The sequence below is a fragment of the Oryctolagus cuniculus genome, chromosome 2, assembly GCF_051225735.1.
Source record: "Oryctolagus cuniculus isolate XC-2025 breed Fujian yellow rabbit chromosome 2, ASM5122573v1, whole genome shotgun sequence".
In the NCBI taxonomy this organism is placed as follows: Eukaryota; Metazoa; Chordata; class Mammalia; order Lagomorpha; family Leporidae; genus Oryctolagus; species Oryctolagus cuniculus.
The window spans coordinates 133484409-133507438 of record NC_142868.1 but is presented as its reverse complement, the minus strand read 5'-3'; the positions used below and the strand labels follow the sequence as shown (position 1 = coordinate 133507438).

The 23030-nt window shown below is 42.5% G+C and overlaps 1 protein-coding gene across 14 annotated transcripts in view; it reads right to left on the bottom strand.

The window, feature by feature from the left end:
• The window catches only part of M1AP (meiosis 1 associated protein), an 80706-nt gene that overhangs the window by 33967 nt on the left and 23709 nt on the right, over window positions 1-23030 (bottom strand). The window contains exon 5 of one of the 14 annotated variants that reach the window (XM_089326244.1): window positions 15259-15727. The exons of the other annotated variants lie outside the window; for them this stretch is intronic. Within the exon in view, the coding sequence (XP_089182370.1) occupies window positions 15675-15727 (53 nt within the window). The 3' untranslated portion in view covers window positions 15259-15674. Of the gene's footprint in view, window positions 1-15258; window positions 15728-23030 lie in introns of those variants that run through there. 14 annotated transcript variants of the gene reach the window in all.

Genomic DNA, 23030 nt, shown 5'->3' with positions numbered 1-23030 from the left:
TTCAGGCGACACTAGGAATTTCTGATGTCTGAGTCTGCAGGTAAAGGTTGCCTGTGAAAAGCAAATACACTGTGGTAGAGAAAGCACAGGCAGAGGAAATGAGGCAAGAGCTGGAAAGAAACGAAAGAGGACCTTAACTTTCTTTGGTTCGTCATGAGGGACTCTCTGAAATGCTTTTACAAAGGGCCTAAGAAAATCCAGTTGCTCTAATGAATTAACGTCTGTGTATGACTCACGGACTTCAGGGAGAAGGCTGGTTTATTTCTAGAACGACATTCCTGAGGACGGCAGAGGTGCAGACTCTCCACAGGCAACAGAAGGGCTTCAGTCTGACCTGCTGGTTCCAGCACAGGGGACGTGTGGTGAGCACTACATGACTTCATGTCGTATTTAAAGACCTGTGGCTGAAAGGGGCACCAAAGGCATTTCTCTATGACTACAGTAATTACAGCTCTGCTGCCTTCCACGAGTAGCTATGAGGATTCTTTTGCTAACTAGTTATTCCATTCATTCCATCAGATGGATGTAAATGACCCTCTTTGCCTTCAGGGAATTTATAAAATAGCAACTCTATTCTTGACCATTCCTTCTCAAACTGTCCTCTGCCCCACTCTGTTTTAGGGTAGTTCAGTGACAGATGGGAAGTCATTGCCAAAGAAGTGTTGCTTGTATGTAAAGGGAAGTGTCCCCTATTCAAATAGTGAGAATATTATTTTGTCACAGGCAAAACAAAAAGTAATTTATTTTTCTGGGCTTGGAGACTAGACTTTGACTTGAGCGACAAGTATGGAAATGACTGAGCAGCTTTGTTTCAGTGAGGCAAAAGTTACAAAAACGTAAGGGGGCAGCCACAAAACTCAGGTAATGGAATCGAGCAAAAGAACTCAGAAAGTAGAAGATAAATTTGCTTCACATTCAAATACCATCATTTTAGAGGAGAGAAATAAATGTTTATTTATTTTTTCCTCTATAGTGCAAGGATAGGAGATAGAAACTCCTCCTCTGGACGACATAAGGGTACAAAGTAAAGTTATCTCCTATCAAGAATCTGGAAATCAGAAAAATAGGAGTTTCTTCAGATAGTTAAATAAAATCAACACAGAATGGTGATGCCAATGAAAACCAATTCCCAGGGCCAGCGCTGTGGCACAGGCAATGGGTTAAAGCCCTGGCCTGAAGGCCCAGCATCCCATATAGGCGCCGGTTCTAGTCCTGGATGCTCCTCTTCTGATCCAGCTCTCTGCTGTGACCTGGGAAAGCAGTAGAAGATGGCCTGAGTCCTTGGGCCCCACACCTGCATGGGAGACCTGGAAGAAGCTCCTGGCTCCTGGCTTCGGATCAGCATAGCCTCAGCTATTGCAGCCATCTGGGGAGTGAACAAGTGGATGGAAGACCTCTCTTTCTGTCTCTACCTCTTCTGTAACTCTTTCAAATAAATAAAAATAAATCTTAAAAAAAAAAAAAAAAAAAGAAAACCAGTTCCCACAAGACAGGAGAATGCTTATTGGCTAGAGCAAGGTTTGACAGTAGCATTATTGACAGCGTTCGCATTTCTAGAGAATGAATGTATCTGTTGGAAGGGGAGAGGGCTGGTCAGAACTGGAGCACCGAGAAGAGAATAAAGCGGCACAGGATGGCGGTGCCCATCCAGCTGTGGCCAGAGGAGGCTGACTCAGGATGTGTCTGCCTAGTTTCTGCTCTTTCTGGTGATATGGTGGTTATGGTTTTTCCGCCAAAATATCCTGCCTATTTCTTTAGTCTAGAGCTTGGCAAAGTGACTGTGCCTTTGAGAAGGTGCTGACAAAACCAACTTTCTGGTCTGGCAAAGCTGAAAAACCAATCTGTAGAACACGGCACCTACGGGAAGCAAGTTCCATGCTGTGAGGCCCTCCTGGAAGTCAGCTGACACCCCATCAACGTCCCTGAGGGCCTTTCTGGCTTTTTAACCTACAAGTTCCTGCAAGAGCCACAGAGCAGAGCTTCTTCCTCTAGAAAATGCGCTCATAAAGGCTCTGTAGAGGAGCTGTGCTTGTGGTTTAAGCTTCAGTTTTTCAGTCTCAGAATAGAGCGAGTACCCTCTTGGGGTTAGGCTCACATTATCCAAACTACAGGATCCAGTGTAAACTAGAGCGCTTTAGAGGGAGGACGTCTTTTCCATTTGTCACTGGTCTAGGCCTCTACTTCCTTGGGCCTGGATCATGGCAGTAGCCTTAACTGTCCTAGCAAACTTGGTTTCTCCCCCTCCATTACTTCCTAGATACTACTCCCAGGTCACTTGTCTTAAGCATGGTTTTCAAGATCCCCTTGAAGAGTCTATATTTAAATGGAGAGTTAAAGAGCTAAAGAGCACACAGTACTGCCTTCTTGCCGTCACTCGCCTCTCCCAGACCACTTGCTAATACTCTGTGATGGCTCAGACTATTCCCCCTCATTTACACCTGCTGGGATTCTACATGCCCCTCCTTCAACACCGAGCTCAAATGGCCCCTCCCTCATGGCGTCTGCATGGATGTACTCTCCATCTACTGTATTCCCACAGCTCTTGATTGACATTCGCGATATCACAGCTCACATTACATCTTCCCATTGGTTCTATTGCTATTTGGGAATGTGTTTGATCTCGTATTTCATTATAGACTCTTCTAGTGTAGGAATTGCTTCTTTTCACTTGTACCTTCTCTATCCCCCAGCTCAGTGCCTGGCACACAGCTGGAGCTTAGCACATGCCTGTCCTGAGTCGAACAATTGCTCTCATTACGTTTTCCTGTGACTCTTCTGCTTCAGCTAAGTTAGTCTCCTTGTCACATGACTTCCTTCCTTCCTTTGAGCTTTTATTGCTCTCTCGAATCCACGGCCTTCACCTCTTCCAGAATTCCACTCGGGACTGACTTTGTCCAGGAAGTTATGTTTACTTATATCCTCTCTGATCTGGCTTTAATTAGTAACCCTTGGGTATCGGTGGTGGGCCTCATTTGGGCAATATTAGGCACACTTGTTAATTTGATTCTTCTGAAGGGTTTTCTATGAAAGGTGCTAGAATTTAATGAAAAGACCAGGTTTTGTATTGTGGCTTGAAAGTTGTTAGCTATGTGGTTTTGGGCAAAGTGAGGATAGTATGTCTTATTAGAGTGAAGCATTACAAAGCGAGATGATTATCTATGAATGGCATGCACTAAATCCAACATTTGTCATTTTCTTCCTTCTCTCTCATCATGAGTAGTTCTCATAGGATGACTGTACTTTTTTTTTAAAAACTTTATTTTCCTGATCACTTCCCTTGGTCACTGCTTTTTCCCCACCACTACATTTATAAGAACACGAACACCTTGTACTGTGTTTCTCACATACAACCACATGAACTAAATCCAGAGGGTGGGGAAACGGACTCACTTCTCAGATGTTGAAGAGCAGCTCCCACATTGGCTGTAGAGTAGGGCGCTCGGCAGCAAAGGGGATGGGTCCCCACTGACACATGGCGCAAAGCAGGAAGGTTACAGGAGTGAGGCTGGCCTGGGAGGGAGGCCTCTGGTTTTTGGACTTACCCTGCCCCTCTGTGGCCACAAGCAGTGACAACCTCTGCTGAGCTATTTCTAAGCTTTTCTGGAAGGGCTACAGTAAATGGGAAAAACCAAATGATGGAAAACTAGGTAATGCCCAAAGCAGACTCCTCAAAAATAAGCCCTAAACAGTCACAAAATTGAAGTATATTTAAAATAGCAGCCAGTAACACACACAGGTGCATACACAGTGGCAGATTCCTCTCTTGACGTAAAGTGTCTGACTTAGAGGCCCAGGAAAACGGCACTGCTGCCCACTCCTGCACATTTTCTCCACTCCCATAAAAGTCCCCTCCTCTAGGCCAGACCTCTTCCTTTCCAAACAACTCGCATGTATCCTGTCCTTGGGCATCATGGGAGGGTTTCAGGAGTTTTGGGAACCCTCTGAAATGACATTCATCTGTATGTGCATAAATATATTTTAGGTTAGTGGGGGAAAGGGATTAGGCCTTCAGCTTTTTATCAGATTCTCAAAAGAGCTCTGTGAACCCCAAAATGTCAATAACTATTGCAGAAACTATGGAGCCTTAGCATCTTAGCACGCCTGGGTCGGTTTAATCACAGCTGTCTGTTTTCTGAATACAGCAGTAGCCAGAGGCTGTTAACAACTCGCGTAAGTAATGAGAGCACGAGGAGCTTGCTCAGGAACAACTACACACAGCCATTCAATCACTGCCCTTCAATCAGCACAAATGAGGATCATCTCCAACAGCTCACAGGTTGTGGCCATCTAGCTTGTCTTCCTGAGCACATCTACCTCATTTGCAGAGGTGATGTCTGACCCTGGGAAAAGAGGATGGCAGGCAAGGGTGGTGGTGGTCATGGCCACGTGGACTCAGGGCAGAGAACTAAGTGTAGGAACGGACCCAGTGGCAGCCATCTTCTTGGGGCCCCAATCCACAGAGGGCTGAAACATCTCTAGGACTATAATGAGTAGGAGAAAATTAATATCCCTGAGAATTTTAACTGTTCTCTGTGAGAATGCTATTTTAATTAATTCATTCACTTTTTCAGTAATTCCTCCATGCATTTATTGTTCAAGTAATTATTAATTTAGCACCTTTTATGATCAGGCAATGCTTGGTGTCATCAAGAAAAGAGCCAAGGGCAGGTGTTGTGGTGCAGCAGGCTAAGTCACTACTTGGCGTGCTCACAGTCCATATCATGTGCTGATTTGGGTCCTGCTTACTATGCTTCTGATCCAACTTCCTGCTAATGCACCTGAGAAGGCATTGGATTATGGCCCAAGTGCTTGGGTTCCTGCCATTCACATGGGAGACCTGGATGGAGTTCTGAGCTCCTGGATTTGGCTTGACCCAGTCCCAGTTGTTGAAAGTATTTGAGGAATAAACCAGCAGATGGAAGATCTCTCTGTATCTGTCTCCCTGTTATTCTTTCAAATAAATAAATAAAATAAATCTTAAAAGATACAGTTTACTTGCTAGTGAGAGAACAGACAATAAAAAGATATGACTGCAGATCGTAGTAGATACCATGAAGAAATGAAAGCACAAAGGGTATGTGTGTGTGTGTGTGTATGTGCACACATACTTTAGCTTGGCTGGTTAGTGAAGTATTCTCTAAGGAGGTAACGGTGGAGCACAGACATGAAAACATTTGTGGCAAGATTGCTCTTCATAGAGGGATGAGCAAATTCAAAGGTCTTGAGGTGGGAACACACTTGGTGTGCTGGGATACCATGAAGGAATAGCAAAAAGGTTAGAGAGAGGAAGGGAGGACTGGCTATCAGTTGCTGGCCTGAGGGGTGAGGCCCCCAAAGAAGCATGCTCCTGTAACAACGGTGGACACTATATGCTCTGTAGAAGGGTGGGTCCCGTTATTGCAAGATTTTGGCTTTGCTCAGGAGGTGCACAAGAATGGGGCAGAGTTGAGCTAGCTCTCTTTTTTTGTAGCTCTTAGCTCCTCAACAACTGTTGAATTAGTGTCTTAAAAATACTTCTTTCAGGGATTGAGAAACTGTGTGTTCCCACATAGCTCAGCCCAGCCCTCCCACACAGGCTTTCTTGTGATGTGGCAGTGGTAGGCAGTGGGGCAGGTGGTAGGGAAATCTGGAAGCTCTACAGGCAGGGTTTAAGCCATGAGGCTCTTCTTTGACCTCTGCAGCCTGCAGTACCAGGCCTCTTTTCCAGCCTTTGTTGGCTAGCCAGGGACTTCTATAGTTAGAGGCTACCCACCCATCTGCCTCTAATCAAACCAGTACCGCTTATGGTGGGTTAGAAAAAGATCTGCCTGTTAACTAAAGAGTGACATATAAGTGGTTCTCAGTGGATGATTTGCATAATTACTGACAAGCTAGGGATTGTTTAAGTACGTCTGGACTGCTGTAATAAAATTCCACAAACTTGTTTCTTACAAAAAATAGAAATGTACTCTCTGACATCCAATCCTGCACTGAGCAGCAAGATTTGCCCTGCCCTGGCCAGGCCAGAGAGGAGATCCTGCAGATGTAGGAGAAGGGACTGGTTAGGAAAGTGTGTGCCTGTGGGCGCAGATGTAGCACCATACCCACTTCTGCATCCACAGTGCTAGCACAGTGGTTGTTGGAACCTTGCGCTAAGGGTTCACTTGAGTATAAAACGATGACATTCAACACCTGAAAGCACTTAGTCGACTTTAAAGCATCATGCTTTAGGATAAAGGATGGAAGATTACAAAGCCACCTCCTAGCTGTCTTTGTGGATGTGAACATTTTGGCAGTAAAACCAGTGTCATGTCTTTCCCTCCCTCCCTTCCTTTCTTCTTTCTGAAAATATCCTCTTCAATAAAATATGTGGTCCAAGTTGTAAGAAAACATGTTTTGTCTGTATTTTAATTTATGGACAAAATGCAGCCCATATGCAAAAGATGTTGGACACGCTGACTGAGATATACTAAAGTCTGACTTGGAAAAACACTAGACATAGAAGGTACTTAAACATCTGCTGGTTCACTCCCCAAATGATGGCAGTGGCTAGAGCTGGGCCAACTCAAAGCCTTGAGCTAGGAGCTCCACCCAGGTCTCCCATATTGGTGCAGGGGCCCAAGTACTAGGACCATCTTCCACTGCTTTCCCAGGCATATTAGCAGGGAGCTAGATCAAAAGTGGAGCAGCTGGGACTCAAACCAGGGTCTATATGGAATGTTGACACAGCAAGTGGTGGCTTTACCTGCTATGCTACAGTGCCGACTCCATAGTGCTAACTAATTTCTCTAATTACAAGTGACGTTAAGCACGTTTTCATGCTTAAGGACCATTTAAAATCCTTTCTGAATTATCTGTTCAGGTCTTTTGTCCATTTTTTTCTGTAGAGTTTTTGGTCTTTTCTCCCTCAATCTTAAAGTATTCTATATATATTATGGATTTTTCCCCACCATGGTATGAATTGCAAATACTTCTCCCAGTTTTTCAGTTGTCTTTTGACACTGCTTGTGGTTTTTTATTTTATTTTTTTTATTTTTTGACAGGCAATAGAGAGAGAGAGAGAGAGAGACAGAGAGAAAGGTCTTCCTTTGCTGTTGGTTCACCCTCCAATGGCCGCCACGGCCGGTGCACCGCACTGATCCGATGGCAGGAGCCAGGTACTTATCCCGACCGGGACTAGAACCCGGTGTGCCAGCGCCGCAAGGCGGAGGATTAGCCTAGTGAGCCGTGGCGCCAGCCGCTTGTGGTTCTTTTTACCATGCCCAAGTTTTACTTTTTATATAGTTTTTATATAGCTAAATAAATGAAGTTTATTTATTTCACATGCATTTTGAGTCATAGTTAGAAACCTTTTTCTATATGAGATGATGAAGGAAATCAGTTTTTTTAGTACTTTTTTTTTTAATATTTATTTATTTGTTTGAAAGGCAGAGCTATAGAAAGAGACAGGGAGAGAGAGAGAGAGAGAGATCTTCCATCTACTGGCTTACTCCTCAAATGGCTGCAGGGCCAGGCTTACTCCTCAAAGGGCAGGGCCAGGCTGAAGCCAGGAGCCAGGAGCTTCCTCCAGGCTTCCACATGGGTGCAGGGCCCAAGCACTCAGGTCATTCTCCACTGCTTTCCCAGGCAGAGAGCTGGATCAAAAGTGGAGCAGCCAGGACACAAACTGGTGCCTATATGGTGTGCTGGTGTTGCAGGAGGCAGCTTAATCTGCCACACCACAACACTGGCCCTTTCTAGTACTTTCTAATATAATTCTTTACATTTACATCTCTGGCCCATTAGTTGTCCCAGAACCACTTTTGGAACAAGTCTATCTTTTTCCTAGTGATTTGAGATGGCCCCTTTATCCTTCATTAAATTCCCATCTATACGTCTGTTTCTGGACGTTGAATATGTATACAGCTGTGCCCCAACCAGTTCTTGTACTATCTATGCTCTAGTGCTAGGAAAATGATGGATTGTTTCAGATAGAGAAATGGCCAGACTGTCCACATGGGGGGAGTCAGCAATGCAAGACATTGGCCAAGTGAAGCAGAGGTGTGTGTCTGTGCATGTTAGGGATGAGGGTGAGGAGAAGAACTGTGGATTAATCAGAGGAATTTCTGTTAAGTCACAAGCTCCTAATGATATAGAGAGGAATGGTGGGGAGTTTGAGCTTACTGGGTAAACAGGAGGTTGAAAATGTGGTTTTTTAAAAAAAGAATCAAAGTGATCCAGAGTGAAAAAGGCATTTCTAGGCTGATTAGCCCCTAACAAACCCATCTTCCTTTGAATTACAGCTTTAAACTGTAGGTGGTACTTAAAAAAAAAAAAATCCAACTATCTAAGGGCTCCAGAAACTCAACAAAAGTAGTTATGGGAGAAGACTTGAAACTCTGAGTAAGTGACCATTAGAGAACGAGTTCCTCATTTTTAGCTCTGCCCTGAGGATGGCAGTGCGGGAGTGGCTAAAACTTTGATAGAATAGAAAAGCCTCTGTCTCCCTGGCCTTGCCAGGACTTGCAGAGAGTGAAGAAGAAGTCCATGACAGCAGCCAGAGCAGAGCGCCCTAAATGAGGCGCTGAAACCCGGTCCACACACTGGGCTGACCCCTGCGTTACACTCGTAGTGGGGAACTGAAAGCTGCCTGCAATTTAGCTTGAAGACTGGCACTGCGATGGGAGTCCCTGCTCACCGCAGGCACGCTAGGCTGCAGTTGGAGTCTAACAAAGCTGTCTGAAAAATCAACACTTTGGAGAGCAACATAATAGAATCCAGAGTCTCTAAAACATATTGTTCACAAAACACAATCTAAATGTTTTTGGTGCACAGGGACAGTCCAGACTCAAAGAAAAATACATACAGATACATGCCTAAGATGCTGGATTTATTGGATAAGGATCTTAAAAACATACCTAGAATTGTGCTCAAGAAGGACAGAAAGTGTGTTCATAATGAATGAAAAGACAGGCTATTCCATCAGAGAAATGGAGACTAAAGAAAAGAACTAAATGGAAATTTTAGAATTGGAAAATACAGTAACTGAACAAAAAAGCTTACTGTATGGGCTTAAAAGCAGGATGAAAACAAAACAAGAAAGAGTAAGTGACTTAAAGATAGAGTCATAGAAATTAGCTGAAAAAGAGAGAGAAAAATATTTGAACAAAGCAAAATAAAACAAACAAAAATCCACAAAGCCCAAGGTTCAACATATGGGTGATTGGGAGTTCCAGAAGGAGAGAAGAGAAAGAATGAGGCAGAAAAAAATATTTGTAGAAATAATGGCAAAAAATTTCTTAACTTGGGTTAAGGATATACATTTTCAGATCCAAAAGGTTCAGTGAACCCCACACATAGAAGAAATTCATGCCTAATCATGTTATTGCTAAGCTGCTGAAAGACAAATATAAACTTCTTGAAAGCATCCAGAAAAATGATCCTTTACATGCAGGGGAAAATTATTTAAGCAATGAGACTTTCAATCAGAAACAATGGAAGGCCAGAAGACAGGGAACAACATCTTTAAAATACTGAAAGAGAAAGAAAGAAAGAAAACCCTGTCAGCCCATTATTCTATATATAAGAAAAATACCCTTCAGGAATGAAGGCAAAGTGGACAATTTTAGATAAATAACAACTGAGAGAATTTGTTACCACCAGCACCATGCCATGAGAAATATCACAGCTCTTCAAGCTGAAGAGAGTGAATCAGGAATCAAAGAAGAGCACTAGAAATGGTAAATATGTGGCTAAATATAAAAGACTATTTTTTGTTTTAATTTCTTTAAAACATGTATGAGCAAAATTTATAACACTGTTGAGTTTATAATACAGATGTAATATAAATGACAATGGTAACATAAAAAACGCTGTGTGTGTGTGTATGTATGTGTGTAAATGGACTTATATAGTTGTAGGGTTCCTATATTTTATATGATATGGTACTATATTAGTTCTAAGTAGGCTGCAAAAAAGTTTAAAAATACTTTTTAGTCTTTACAATTTTATGTGAAATGTAAACCTGAGGCTTCTATGTTTTATGTTAAGTGGTAGTACTATATTTATAAACTCTAACTAGACTATAAAAAGTCAAGGCTTTATAATATAATCCATAGATAAGCCACTAAAAATGCAAGCAAGAATAACTAAATGACAATAATTAAATTAAAAGGGACTTCTAGAACTATTTAAATAATCCCCCCAAGAAAAGATAAGCACACACACACAAACACACACACAAAACAGGGTAAATAAAAAAATAAAATGGTAGCCCTAAACTGAACTGTATCAATACTTATTGTAAATGTTAATGGTCTATACAGTACAAATAAAAACAGAAACTATCAGAATGGATAAAGACCAGGATCCACTCTATGCTGCCTACAAGAAATCCACTTTACCTATAAAGATACACAAGGGTGAAAGTAGGTGGATGGGGGAAAGATGAGCCATAAACATAGTTAAGGCCCAAGAGGAGTGCAAACGTGTCCACACAAAGATCTGTGTGCAGATACTCATAGCTTTGTTCACAATAGTTAAAAACTGGAACAATGGATATGTCCATTAACAAGTGAGTGGTTAAATGAAATGTGAAATATTTATGCAATATGTTACTTCTCAATAATAAAAGGAGACTATTGCTGTAAACAACAACATGGATGAGTCTCAAAATCTGAATGGAACAAAGCCAGACAAAACAAAAGAACTGGGAGACTTCAAAAGTTTGGGGAAAATGAAATTAAAAATAAATTTATTTTGGTGCAAGAAATTTTGAAATCCATGCATAGTTTTTTTTTTAATAAGACACATTTCCATGAACTTTTTGAAGACCCTTGTATACATTGTATGAGTCCACTTATGTAAAATATAAACAAATCTATAGACATAAAGTAGATTAATGGTCTAGACTGGGATGTGGGGGAGAATGAAGTGACAAGGGGCAAGAGAAAGCTTTTGGGATGACAGAAATGTTTTCCATATTTGGACTGTGGTGATGATTTGTGGGCATACAACTGTCAAAACTCATTGAACTGAAACTGATCTCACTGGAGAAGACAATGGAGAGGGGTCATTAGACCCTGGGGTGGGTGGGGGAAGAGGGATGGAGAAAGGTTAGGTAATGGGTACCAGAATATAGTCAGGTGGGAGGAATTTGTTCTGTTCTTTTCCTAAAAAAAAAAAGATTATTAATTTAAAGTCAGTTACAGAGAAGGAGAGGCGAAGGCAGAGAAAGAAGGAGAGAGAGAAAGACAGAGAGAGAGAGAGAGAGAGAGAGAGAGAGAGGTCTTCCAGCCACTGGATCACTCCCCAAATGCCTGCAATGGCCAGGACTGGACCAGGCCAAAGCCAGGAGCCAGGAGCTTCATTTGGGTCTCCCATGTGGGTACAGGTGCCCAAGCACTTGGGCCATCTTCCACTGCTTTCCCATGAGCATTAGCAGAGAGCTGGATTGGAAATGGAGCAGCTGGGACTCAAATCGGTGCCCATATGGGATGGCAGCACTGCAGGCAGAGGCTTTACCCTTTACTCTCTGTGCCACAGCGCCGGCCCCTGTTCTGATATTCTATGGCACAATAAGGTACCATGTTCTTCAACAATTTATATTTTTTTAAATTAAAAAAAAATATATATATTTTGACAGGCAGAGTGGACAGTGAGAGAGAGAGACAGAGAGAAAGGTCTTTCTTTGCCGTTGGTTCACCCCCCAGTGGCCACTCCGGTGGTGCCCTGTGGCCAGCACACCGCGCTGATCCAAAGCCAGGAGCCAGGTGCTTCTCCAGGTCTCCCATGCGGGTGCAGGGCCCAAGCACTCGGGCCATCCTCCACTGCCTTCCTGGGCCACAGTAGAGAGCTGGACTGGAAGAGGAGTAACCAGGACAGAATCCTGTGCCCTGACCGGGACTAGAACCCGGGTGCCGGCGCTGCAGGTGGAGGGAGGATTAGCCTAGTGAGCCGTGGCGCCGGCCAATTTATATTTTAAAAATAACTAGAAGAGTCTAAAGGTTCCCAATTCATAAAATGATAAATATTTGAGGAGATGAAAATGCTCATTATCCTGCTTTGATCATTACATGGTGAATATACATAGCAAATTATCATATAGTACACCATAAACATGTACAAAAATTGTGTGTCAGTTTAAAAAATGGATGCGACTTGGGGCCAGCACTGTGGTATAGCAGGTAAAGCTGTCATCTGCAGTGCCAGCATCCTATATGAGCACTGGTTCGAGTCCTGGCTGCTCCACTTCTGATCCAGCTCTCTGCTATGGGCTGGGAAAGCAACAGAGGATGGCGCAAGTGTTTGGACCCCTGCATCCACATGGGAGACCCAGAAGAAGCTCCTGGCTTCTGGCTTTGGATTGGTCCAGCTCTGGCTGTTGAGCCATTTGGGGAGTGAACCAGAGGATGGAAGACCTCTCTCTCTCTCTCTCTGCCTCTGCCTCTAACTCTGCCTTTCAAATAAATAAATAAATCTTTTTTTAAAAAATAGATGCAACTTATGATACGTAAGTTATTCCTCAATAAAGTTGTTGAGGAAAAATTTTTAAATGCCGAATTAAAAATGTTTGCATTCAAAAAATTATTTAATTCAATTTTTAAAAAAGGAAGGGTTGCTGTTTTCCTGAGACCATGGCTTCTACTAGTGAAATTAACAAATATCTCTTTGTGTTAAAAATCTTTAGGTAATAAATACAACAGTGGTTCTAATTTAGTCTTAACACCACAGGGGAATAACTTTAATGCAGTTATCTAAGACAAACTCTATGAACAGCTGTGTTTTCTGGTCTATCTTCAACTACATTGAAAGGGGGAAAAAATCAATATTGGAGTCTGATAACTACACTGAAACATGGAAGAGGCTCCCCCCACCCCCACCCCGCCCAGCTCTTTTTTTCCCCTGAAATCATTTAGTCCTTTAGGAAGTAATGAATCTCTATCTTCTGTTTGGGTTATTAACATTTGGTGTTTCCCGAGAACACATATGGATAAAATACCTTTCCAAAAGAGCTTGACATCGATCCCTGGCAAAGCCCCGGAGGAAATATTAAACAGATGGTTTGTGAGCACTTAGAGGGGAACCTGATATCCTTGTATACACAGCTGAGAAATGTTGGCTGGCTGACAGCATCGTTAGGTGGATTTGTAGCCGGTTGAAAGACACCCCCGACAAGCCCAGACTGTAGTCAACCTGGGCAGATGCCCCCAGGATGCTGCAGCGTATTGATCACAGTGGTCCTTCCAGTTTTGGCGCATTTATTACTTAGCCATTAGTTAGAAAGCTGTTAAGAAATTTTATCTTATGCAAATGAATACATGCAATATACGTGTAAGCTACGAAGCATAACAAATGAACACCTGTGAATCCTTTACTCAACTTAAGAAGCTGAGCATCACCAATGCCCTTGAGATAGACACGTGTGTGCTTTCCCGTCCTCCCCAGGAGAAACTTTGCCATGTTGAATTTTGCTCTTATCATTTCTTTTCTTTTAAAAATAGCTGTATTACTTTAAATAAACAACACTTTGTTATTTTAGTTTTGCTTGATCTTTATAAAGAAGAATTATATGATATATGCCTTTGGTTACCTGCTTTTTTCTCAATATTAAGAAGATTCATCCATATTATTTCATGCAGCTCTGTTTCATTCATTTTCATAACTGGATGATATTATACTTTGTGAGTATGCCTCATAATGTCATTCTGGATATCAACTCTTCAGAATTTTAAAATTATTTACTTATTTAAATACATTGTTTGTTTATTTCTGCTTACTTGAAAGGCAAAGAGAGAACAAGAGAGATCTCTCCCATCCTCAGGTTCATTCCCCAAATGACTATAATAGGTGGGCTGGGACAGGCTGAAGCCAGGAGTCAGGAGTTTCCTCCAGGTCTCCCACATGGGTTCAGGGGCCCAGGCACTAGGGCCATTTTCTGCTGCTTTCCAGGCACATTAGTAGAGAGCTGGATCAGAAGTGGAGCATCCAGAACATGAACCAGCACTAATATAGGATGTTACACCGCAGGCAGTGACTTAATATGCTGTACCACAATACCAGCCTCCCAAGCAGCTGCTATGCTCAAATCTGCCCCTGGATGCCAACTCTTTATTGGTCATATGAGGTGGAAATATAGTTTTTATTTGTCTTTCATTTTCTTCATGGCATGTTTTGATGAAGAGGAATTCTTAATTTTAATGCAGTTATCCTTATCAGTCTTTTATTTATTATTAGCAAAATTGCATCTTGTTTAGGAAACTCTTCTTCCTCTTCCCCATAGAATTTTTCTCCTAAAAGTTAATTTTTTTATTAATTTTTATTTATTTGAAAGGCAGACAGAGAAAGAGAGATCCTTCATCTACCAGTTCACCAATTCCCAAGTGTGTGCAACAGTTGAGGCTGAGCCAGGTCAAAGCAAGGAACCAAGATCTCAAACTGGATCTTACAGATGGGTGCTAGGAACCCAAGTACTTAGCATTTGGGGAGTGGACTAGTGAATGAGATCTCTGTCTCTGTCTCTCCCTCTCTCTCAAATAAATAAACAAGAAAAAATACATATAAATCAGCTTGTTCATAAAAAAAAAAAAACTCTTGACAGGATTTTGATTGAAATTGTACTAATAGATTAATTTGGAGAGAACTGAATCTTAATGATACTGAATATTCACATGTTCATTTAACCATATCTTCAAGGTGCATTAATAAGGTTTTAAACATTCCCAATAAATATTCTGTGCATATTTTGTTAAGCTTCCTTTTTTAAAATATTTCTTTATTTATTTGAGAGGCAGAGCTATAGACAGAGAGAAGGAGAGATAGAGAGGTCTTCTATTGGCTGGTTCACTCCCCAATTGGCCACAACGGCTGGAGCTGTACCTATCTGAAACCAGGAGCCAGGAGCTTCCTATGGGTCTCCCCCATGTGTGCAGGGGCCCAAGCACTTGGGCCATCCTCCACTGCTTTCCCTGGCCTTTAGCAAGGAGCTGGATTGGAAGTGGAGCAGCCAGGAGTTGAACCAGTGCCCATATGGGTTGCTGGTGGCAGAGCCCTTATTACGCCACAGCGCCAGCCTCAAGCTTTATTTCTGAATGCTGTATATTCTTCTTATATTGTACAAGATATTTTTTAAAAATGGTATTTTCTAAGAGTTTTTTCCCCTCTCTCCCTCTCTGCTTCCCTTCTTTTCTTCCTTTTTACAAGTGGATTAGAATTTATTAAGTAGGAGTAGAAGATGTATGGCACAGATAGAAGCATGCAATACTCAAGTTGAACCAAACCTGGGATTTCTGAAAAAATATCTGTGGTTTACATAGTGGTCCATATCCTTCCCCAACACTGGAGCCTGACAGTGAGAGAGGAGGGAATATATCCTGTCACAGGGTTGATGGTGGCTTCTGGATTTAGAATGATGTCTGCACAGAGCTTTCAGGGCCAAGCCAACAACAGCATGGAGACTTCAGAGCAGACGCAGCTAGAACCAGAAGCGTGCTGTGACCCTGAAGCTGTGGGGTGATCTGGGTGCACATCATAAGCTGGGAGCACTGGCTGTGGCTCCGGGTGAAACAGGTAGAGGCCGTAGGTGAGGATGGCTACTATGCCCATGCAATCTAGGACGACTGGGTCCTCATGGGTCTTTCAAGGGAACTTTTCCTTGAAGCCTTCTGGATTCCTGTAGAACACTGTGGCTAACGCCCTCAATGACATGGGGTGGGAGGCTACAATGGTTCAAAGGGTGCTTCCAGAGTCACAAGGTCAGGAGTTGCCAAGTCTGGAATAAGAAGCAGGATAAAATCAAGGTATTGAGTTCTGCCTCCTGATTAGGTATGCATTTTCTAACACTAAATCACTTGTATTCGTGGGATACACTCAGCTTGGTCAGTTCTGTATTATCTTTTTACACATGACTATTTAAGATGGTCTTTTTTCATGAGTAATTCTGTCCTATAATTTTCTTTCTTTACATTGTCCTTGTCTAGTTTTGAACAGGATTGGAGTGCTCTGTTGCTTGACAGTTTGGTAGAATTCACCTGTAAAACCATTTGAAATTGGTACATTATGAGATCATTCAGGGTTTTTTTTTGCGAGTTAAATTTGGTAGGGTATGTCTTTTTGGGAATGTGTCCGTTTTTGTCCAAGTGTTTGGATTCATAGTTCTGGCTGAAATTATGTCCCCTTTTCCCATTCCTAACATTTTGTGATTTCTCTCCTTCCTTCCCCTCCTCTTTCTCTCTCTCTTATTTTTCTTCATTGGTTTTTATCAGGAGTATCTATTAGGTTTTCCAAAGAACTAACTTTTGAATTGTTGATTACCTCGATTGCTCTTTCCAGCTGAGACAGGATAGAGCAGAGTCAAGCATGTGAGTTTTGGAGCGGACTGCTTGCACGTGAATCCCTGGAATGTCTATCTCATCACTGAGAAAAGTTGGGATGCTTAGTTTAGACAAGAAACTATGCCTTAGTTTTTTCATCGCTATAAAAAAGGATTAAGTAAGATAATATGTGTAAACTGTTTAGAACAGAAAGTATTTGAGCGGTAAACATTCAATCAAATGTTGCTGCTATTATGATCTACAAACAAATGTTAGTGTAAAGAGACTGCAGCTTTTAGTTTACGTGCTTTCTTTGAGAATGTATTTAAAAACAAAATAAATTAGCAACATTATTCTCATGATTTATAGCTCTTATATTGCGTTACCTTTGGATGGTAGGATTGACAGGCTTTCCCAGATCGTAAGTTTATGATCCAGATGCAGAGTTAGGGCTCTGCTCTAAAGTGTAGGGTTAGTAAAGAGGGCATGAAAGGCTGAAGAAAGCTTCTAGCTTCCCCTAAAAGCAGTAGACCTCTCTGTATCTGCATTTCTTGGGCTGACACTTCCTAGTTCTCTTTTAAGAGTGAAAGAGGAACTAAAGAGATGAACAGAAAAGAAAGGCTGTGAGAACTATGGATAAGTTTTATATTATGTAACACCAAAATGAAACATTATACTTATAAATTACAATTTTAAAACAAACTTGACTGTGGGCAAAAGAAAGGAAATATGCAAAAATAAAAGTGTAATAGGATGACTATGAGTAATATTTAGTTATTATTTTAATGTATTTTAGAGGGAAAGTTAGAGAGAGAGAGAGAGAGAGAGAGAAAGAGAAAGCAGCTGTTTGTTGGTTCACTCCTCAAATACCTGCAATGGCCAGGGGCTGGGTCAGGCTGAAGCTGGGATCCAAGAACTCAATCCAGGTTGCCCATGTGGCAGGGACCCAACTAATTAAGCCATTACTCCTGCCTCCCACAGGTGTACTGGCATGAAGCTCATTTGGGTATCAGCCAGGACTTGAACCCAGGCATTCCTATATGGGATGTGGGCATTTTTTAAAAAAGATTTTATTTATTCATTTGAGAGGTAGTTACAGGCAGAGAGAGGGAGAGACAGAGAGAAAGGTCTTCAATCAGGTTCACTCCCCAAATGGCTGCAACAGCCAGAGCTGGGCCAATCCGAAGCTGGGAGCCAGGAGCTTCTTCCAGGTCTCCCACATGGGTGCAGGGACCTAAGTGATTGGGCCATCTTCCACTGCTTTCCCAGGCCATAAGCAGAGAGCAGGATTGGAAGAGGAGCAGCTGGGACAGGAACCAGTGCCCAACTGTGAGGCTGGCACCACAGGCGGAGGCTTACCTGGGATGTGGGTATCTTAACTTGTGTCTTAACCCCTAGGCCAAATGCCTGCCCTGATTATGAGTTATTTTAAATTAAAAATTATTTTACAGCCATGTCTTCATTTCAATAAATTATGAGTAACTAGAGCTTGAAATTTTCTCAGTGAAAAGCCTACATAAAAAGATATTAGTGGCCGGCGCCGCAACTCACCAGGCTAATCCTCTGCCTAGCGGCGCTGGCACACTGGGTTCTAGTCCGGTCGGGGCGCCGGATTCTGTCCTGGTTGCCCCTCTTCCAGGCCAGCTCTCTGCTGTGGCCTAGGAGTGCAGTGGAGGATGGCCCAGGTCCTTGGGCCCTGCACCCCATGGGAGACCAGGAGAAGCACCTGGCTCCTGGCTTTGGATCAGCGTGGTGCGCCGGCCACGGCAGCCATTGGAGGGTGAACCAACGGCAAAAGGAAGACCTTTCTCTCTGTCTCTCTCTCTCACTGTCCACTCTGCCTGTCCAAAACAACAACAACAGCAAAAAAGATATTAGTACTACTACTATTACACTACTGTATCAATAGGTGGCATTAATTTATCTGTCCCAGACACTGTTCTAAGTCCTTTACATGAAAGTTGTACTTTGTCATCACAAAAACCCTATGAGTTAGCTACTGTTATTAGCCCTATTTTATAAATGAGGAATTTGTGGACAAAAAGTAATTTATTCAAGGTCACAAGGTTGTAGAATAAAACTGAATGGTTAAATATGGTTAAAATTGGATGGTGATGAGTTCATATATGGGAATACCTTACAGATATTAAAAGGAATGAATTATTTATGTATCCATTCATTTATTTATTTTAAAGACAGAGTTACAGAGAGAGAGAGAGAGAGAGAGAGAGAGGAGAGGTCTTCCATTCGCTGGTTCATTCCCCAATTGGCCACATGGCCCGAGCTGCGCCGATCCAAAGCCAGGAGCCAGGAGCTTCCTCTGGGTCTTCCCACGTGGGTGCAGGAGCCCAAGGACTTGGGCCATCTTCTACAGCTTTCCCAGACCATAGCAGAGAGCAGGATCAGAAGAGGAGCAGCCGGGACTAGAACCGGCGCCCATATGGGATGCCAGCGCTTCAGGCCAGAGTGTTAACCTGCTGTGCCATAGTGCTGGCCCCAGGAATGAGATCTCTATGTACTAACATGGAAAAAAATCACTAAATAATAATTAAAAATAGCCAAATGAAGATATTCAGCTGCAGAGCAGAAAAACTGGCATAGCCCCATTTTGAAAAAGGAAACAGTATCAATAACAACAATAATGCTTTATGTCTGTCCATATAAATGCATGTGTAGGGTTAGCAATTCAGTAGACAGGGTCCTATACTGTTGATGGCGATTATTTCTAGAGAGTGAAATTCTGGATCATTTTGAACTGTATTATACTTTCTTAGTGTTTAAATTTATATAATTTGCATTTTAAAACATGTAAGTAATGGGCCGATGCTGTGGCGCAGTGGTTTAAAGCCTTGGCCTGAAGTACTGGCATCCCATATGAGCACCGGTTCTAGTCTTGGCTACTCCTCTCTCTCTGCTATGACCTGGGATAGCAGTAGAGGATGGCCCAAGTCCTTGGGCCCCTGCACTCATGTGGGAGACCTGGAAGAAGCTCCTGGCTCCTGGCTTTGGATCGGCGTAACTCTGGCCATTGTGCCATCTGGGGAGTGAACCATTGGATGGAAGACCTCTCTCTCTGTTTCTACGTCCCTCTGTAACTCTTTCAAATAAATAAAAATAAATCTTAAAAAAAAGTAACTCAAAAAAGCCACTAAAAATAACACTGGGCAAGATACTTTAGCTAAATTTTAAAATAAAAGAATATAATGAACAAGTTATACAAAGTTGGAATTAATTCAAGTAAGTATCATTTATTTCACTGAAAGAAAACATTTAAATAAGCTATACATGGGGCCGATGCTGGGGCATAGTGGGTTAAAGCCCCAGCCTGCAATGCCAGCATCCCATATGGGCGCTGGTTCTAGTCCTGGCTGCTCCTCTTCCCATCCAGGTCTCTGCTATGGCCTGGGAAAGCAGTGGAAGATGGCCCAGGTCCTTGAGTCCCTGAACCCATGTAGGAGACCCGGAAGAAGCTCCTGGCTCCTGGCTTCTGGCTTTGGATCAGCTGAGCTCTGGCTGTTGCAGCCATCTGGGAGTGAACCAGTGGATGGAAAACCTCTCTCTCTGGCTCTACCTCTCTCTGTAACTCTGTCTTTCAAATAAATAAAATAATTATTTAAAAAAATAAGCTACACAGATTAAAAATTTATAGAATATCTTAACTATTGTTAATGCAATTTAAAGTAAACCCTTTCATTTTAGTTCCTGTTATAGAACTTTCTAAAATATGAACTTACTTTCTTAATTTCTGAATTTATTCTCTTTCAATGATTCTGGGCCTACAGAGTCTCCAAGTCATCCTTGTAATGATTGGTTCTCACTGTGCAGGACTACTAGAGAACTCAGAATTTATATATATATATGTATATATTTAAAGATTTATTTATTTATTTGAAAAGCAGGGTTACAGAGAGGCAGAGGCAGAGGCAGAGCAAGAGATGTCTTCTATCACTGGTTCACTCCCCAAATGGTTCAATGGCCAGAGCTGAGCCAATCCGAAGCCAGCAGCCAGGAGCTTCTTCCAGGTCTCTCACATGGGTGCAGGGGTCCTTGGCCATCTTCTACTGCTTTCCTAGGCCATAGCAGAGAGCTGGATTGGAAGTAGAGCAGCTAGGACTTGAACTGGTGCTCCCATGGGATGCCAGCACTACAGGCGGCAGCTTTATCCATTACGCCACAGCGCCGGGCCCCAGAATTTATATTAATCAAAGGAGATATTTTCATAATTATTTTTAAAACTAATCTGTAATATCAAGATTTCTTTTTGGTTTGTTTCCCTGTTCAAAAAGTAGAACTTCAGATAATTTTTGTTTTGTTAATGACCATGGCTAACAGAATTTAAAAATAGTAACTAGATTTAAGAAGTGTTTGAATCAATTCATGATGTTCATGGGTTACAAAGGGAATCTATAAGTATTTGAGATATTTGCCTAACTATGGGCTGACATCACAGAGGTTGACTATAACTCCTCTAAAAATGACCTGATTTTTTTTCAATCATTCACTTGTTTATTCAAGAAACATGGAGAATCACGTGCCAGGCAGAGGGATAAGTACTTGTGATATAAAGATGTTTAAGAGACTCAGCACAGGAGAATGACAGTCTACTTGGGACTTGCCTATTAAAAAAAGTTTAGAAATACACAAAACCAATATTTTTCAAAAATATTAATAATAGGGGCTGGCACTGTGGCATGTAGGTTGAGCATCTGCCTGTGGTGCCAACATCACTTATGGGTACTGGGCGGAGTCCTGGCTGCTCCACTTCCAGTCCAGCATCCCTACTGATGGCCTGGGAAAGCAACAGAAGATGTCTCAAGTGCTTGGGCCCCTGCCCCCATGTGAGAGACCTGGAAGAAGCTCCTGGTTCCTGGCTTCAGATCGGCTTGGCTCCAGCTGTTGTGGCCATTTCAGGAGTGAACCAGTGGATGGAAGACCTCTCTCTCTCTCTGTCTGTAACTATGCTTCTCAAGTAAATAAATAAATCTTTAGAAATATTAATAATAAAAATAGCTAACTTTTACTGAGTACTTACTATGTACTAGGTTATTAATAGAAATTATCTCATTTAATCCCCAAAACTGCTGCATCAAGTGGTAACTGAGACTTAGCAAGGCTAAATACCTTGCCCAAAGCTGCACAGTTAGTAAGTGATAGAGCCGGTATTTAGACAGAGGCAACCTAACTCTGGAGCACTCATCCTCTGAGAATGAGAGAAGCTGTTGTTGTTAACATTTTGATAACAATACCAAATGAAGCAAAAAGCTAAGGGAATAGAAGAATTAATTATGAGAAAGTACAGGCAAACAATGAGCTGACTACAACTTAACCCACAAAGAGGAATTAAAAACAATTTATGGGATGATGCATTATTTAGAGAAGGAAATGGGAAGTTACTGGAAGAATCATCAGTGGTGACAGAAGGCAAAAGGTACTTTCCTGCTTTTAAAAGATCTTCTATAATGCTCTAGCCACCAACTAGTCTAAATAAAGACAGCAAGAATCTCAGTACTCTGAACTTTGTGCCACTGGGGACAAAGTAAGTTCTTTCTGGGTATAGTCACTGCAGGGAGACAAGCACATAATCCATACCTAATCTATTCTTGGCTAAAAAGAACTAAAAAGCTCCTCTTTTCCATATCTGAGAACCTAATGAGAAGGGCTCTGATTGGTGGCCTGGAGGGCTATGGTTGCCTCAGCCTGGGTCTTAGCGCACCCTGAGGCCTGCAGGGCAAAGGTGTTACAAGAGAAAGGCGATGCAGGGGATACGGGGCAGACCAAGAACAGCCTCTCAGGTACTAGTGTCATCAGTCCATTCAATGATGCCTACACAGCTGGCGTCACGGCTCACTAGGCTAATCCTCGGCCTGCGGCGCTGGCACACCGGGTTCTAGTCCCAGTTGGGGCGCCTATTCTGTCCCGGTTGCTCCTCTTCCAGGCCAGCTCTCTGCTGTGGCCTGGGAGTGCAGTGGAGGATGGCCCAAGTGCTTGGGCCCTGCACCTGCATGGGAGACCAGGAGGAAGCGCCTGGCTCCTGATGGCCATTTGGGGGGTGAACCAACAAAAGGAAGACCTTTCTCTCTCTCTCTCTCTCTCTCTCTCTCTCTCTCTCTCTCTCTAACTCTGCCTGTCCAAGAAAAAAAAATGATGCCTACAAATGCCTACTGGTAATGTAGCCTATGGTATCTACTGGGGCATAGAAATGAATAAAACAAATTACTAACCCAAATGTGCTTATGGCTTAATGCAGAGGTAAGAAGACATTAAGGAGTTACCAAAAAAAAAAAAAAAAAAAGAGACAAAATAATCACACAAGAAAGCAATAGTGAATAATTCTACATGACATATAATTGAGGGCTGAATTGCGTGGTGCAGACCAAAAGTGATGTGGTTGTTCTAAGGAAGGTAAATCGGTATGATAGTGATGAACCTGAATTAGAATTTAAGGGATGGGGAGGATTTGGTTGGAAGAAGAAAGGAGAGGCAGTTCAGAGGGAGAGACTACCTCGAAGGGGGGAGGTGGAGACGGAAGGGAGGACAAAAGAGTGAGAAAAGCGAACCACACGCAGCAGGTGAGCACTCACAAGCCACATGGCGCCGCCCACCCGCGACTGGGGATGCCTTCGCCTTCCTCAGACAACAGCGCGTGCTCCTCACCACCCGGTGAACTGAGTTTTCCACAGAGTTTGAGGAAAAAAGAACTGAAACTTACAAGGTTCTGCTCTTTTGAAAAAGTACGCGTCTCCAGCCCATGGTATGCATCCA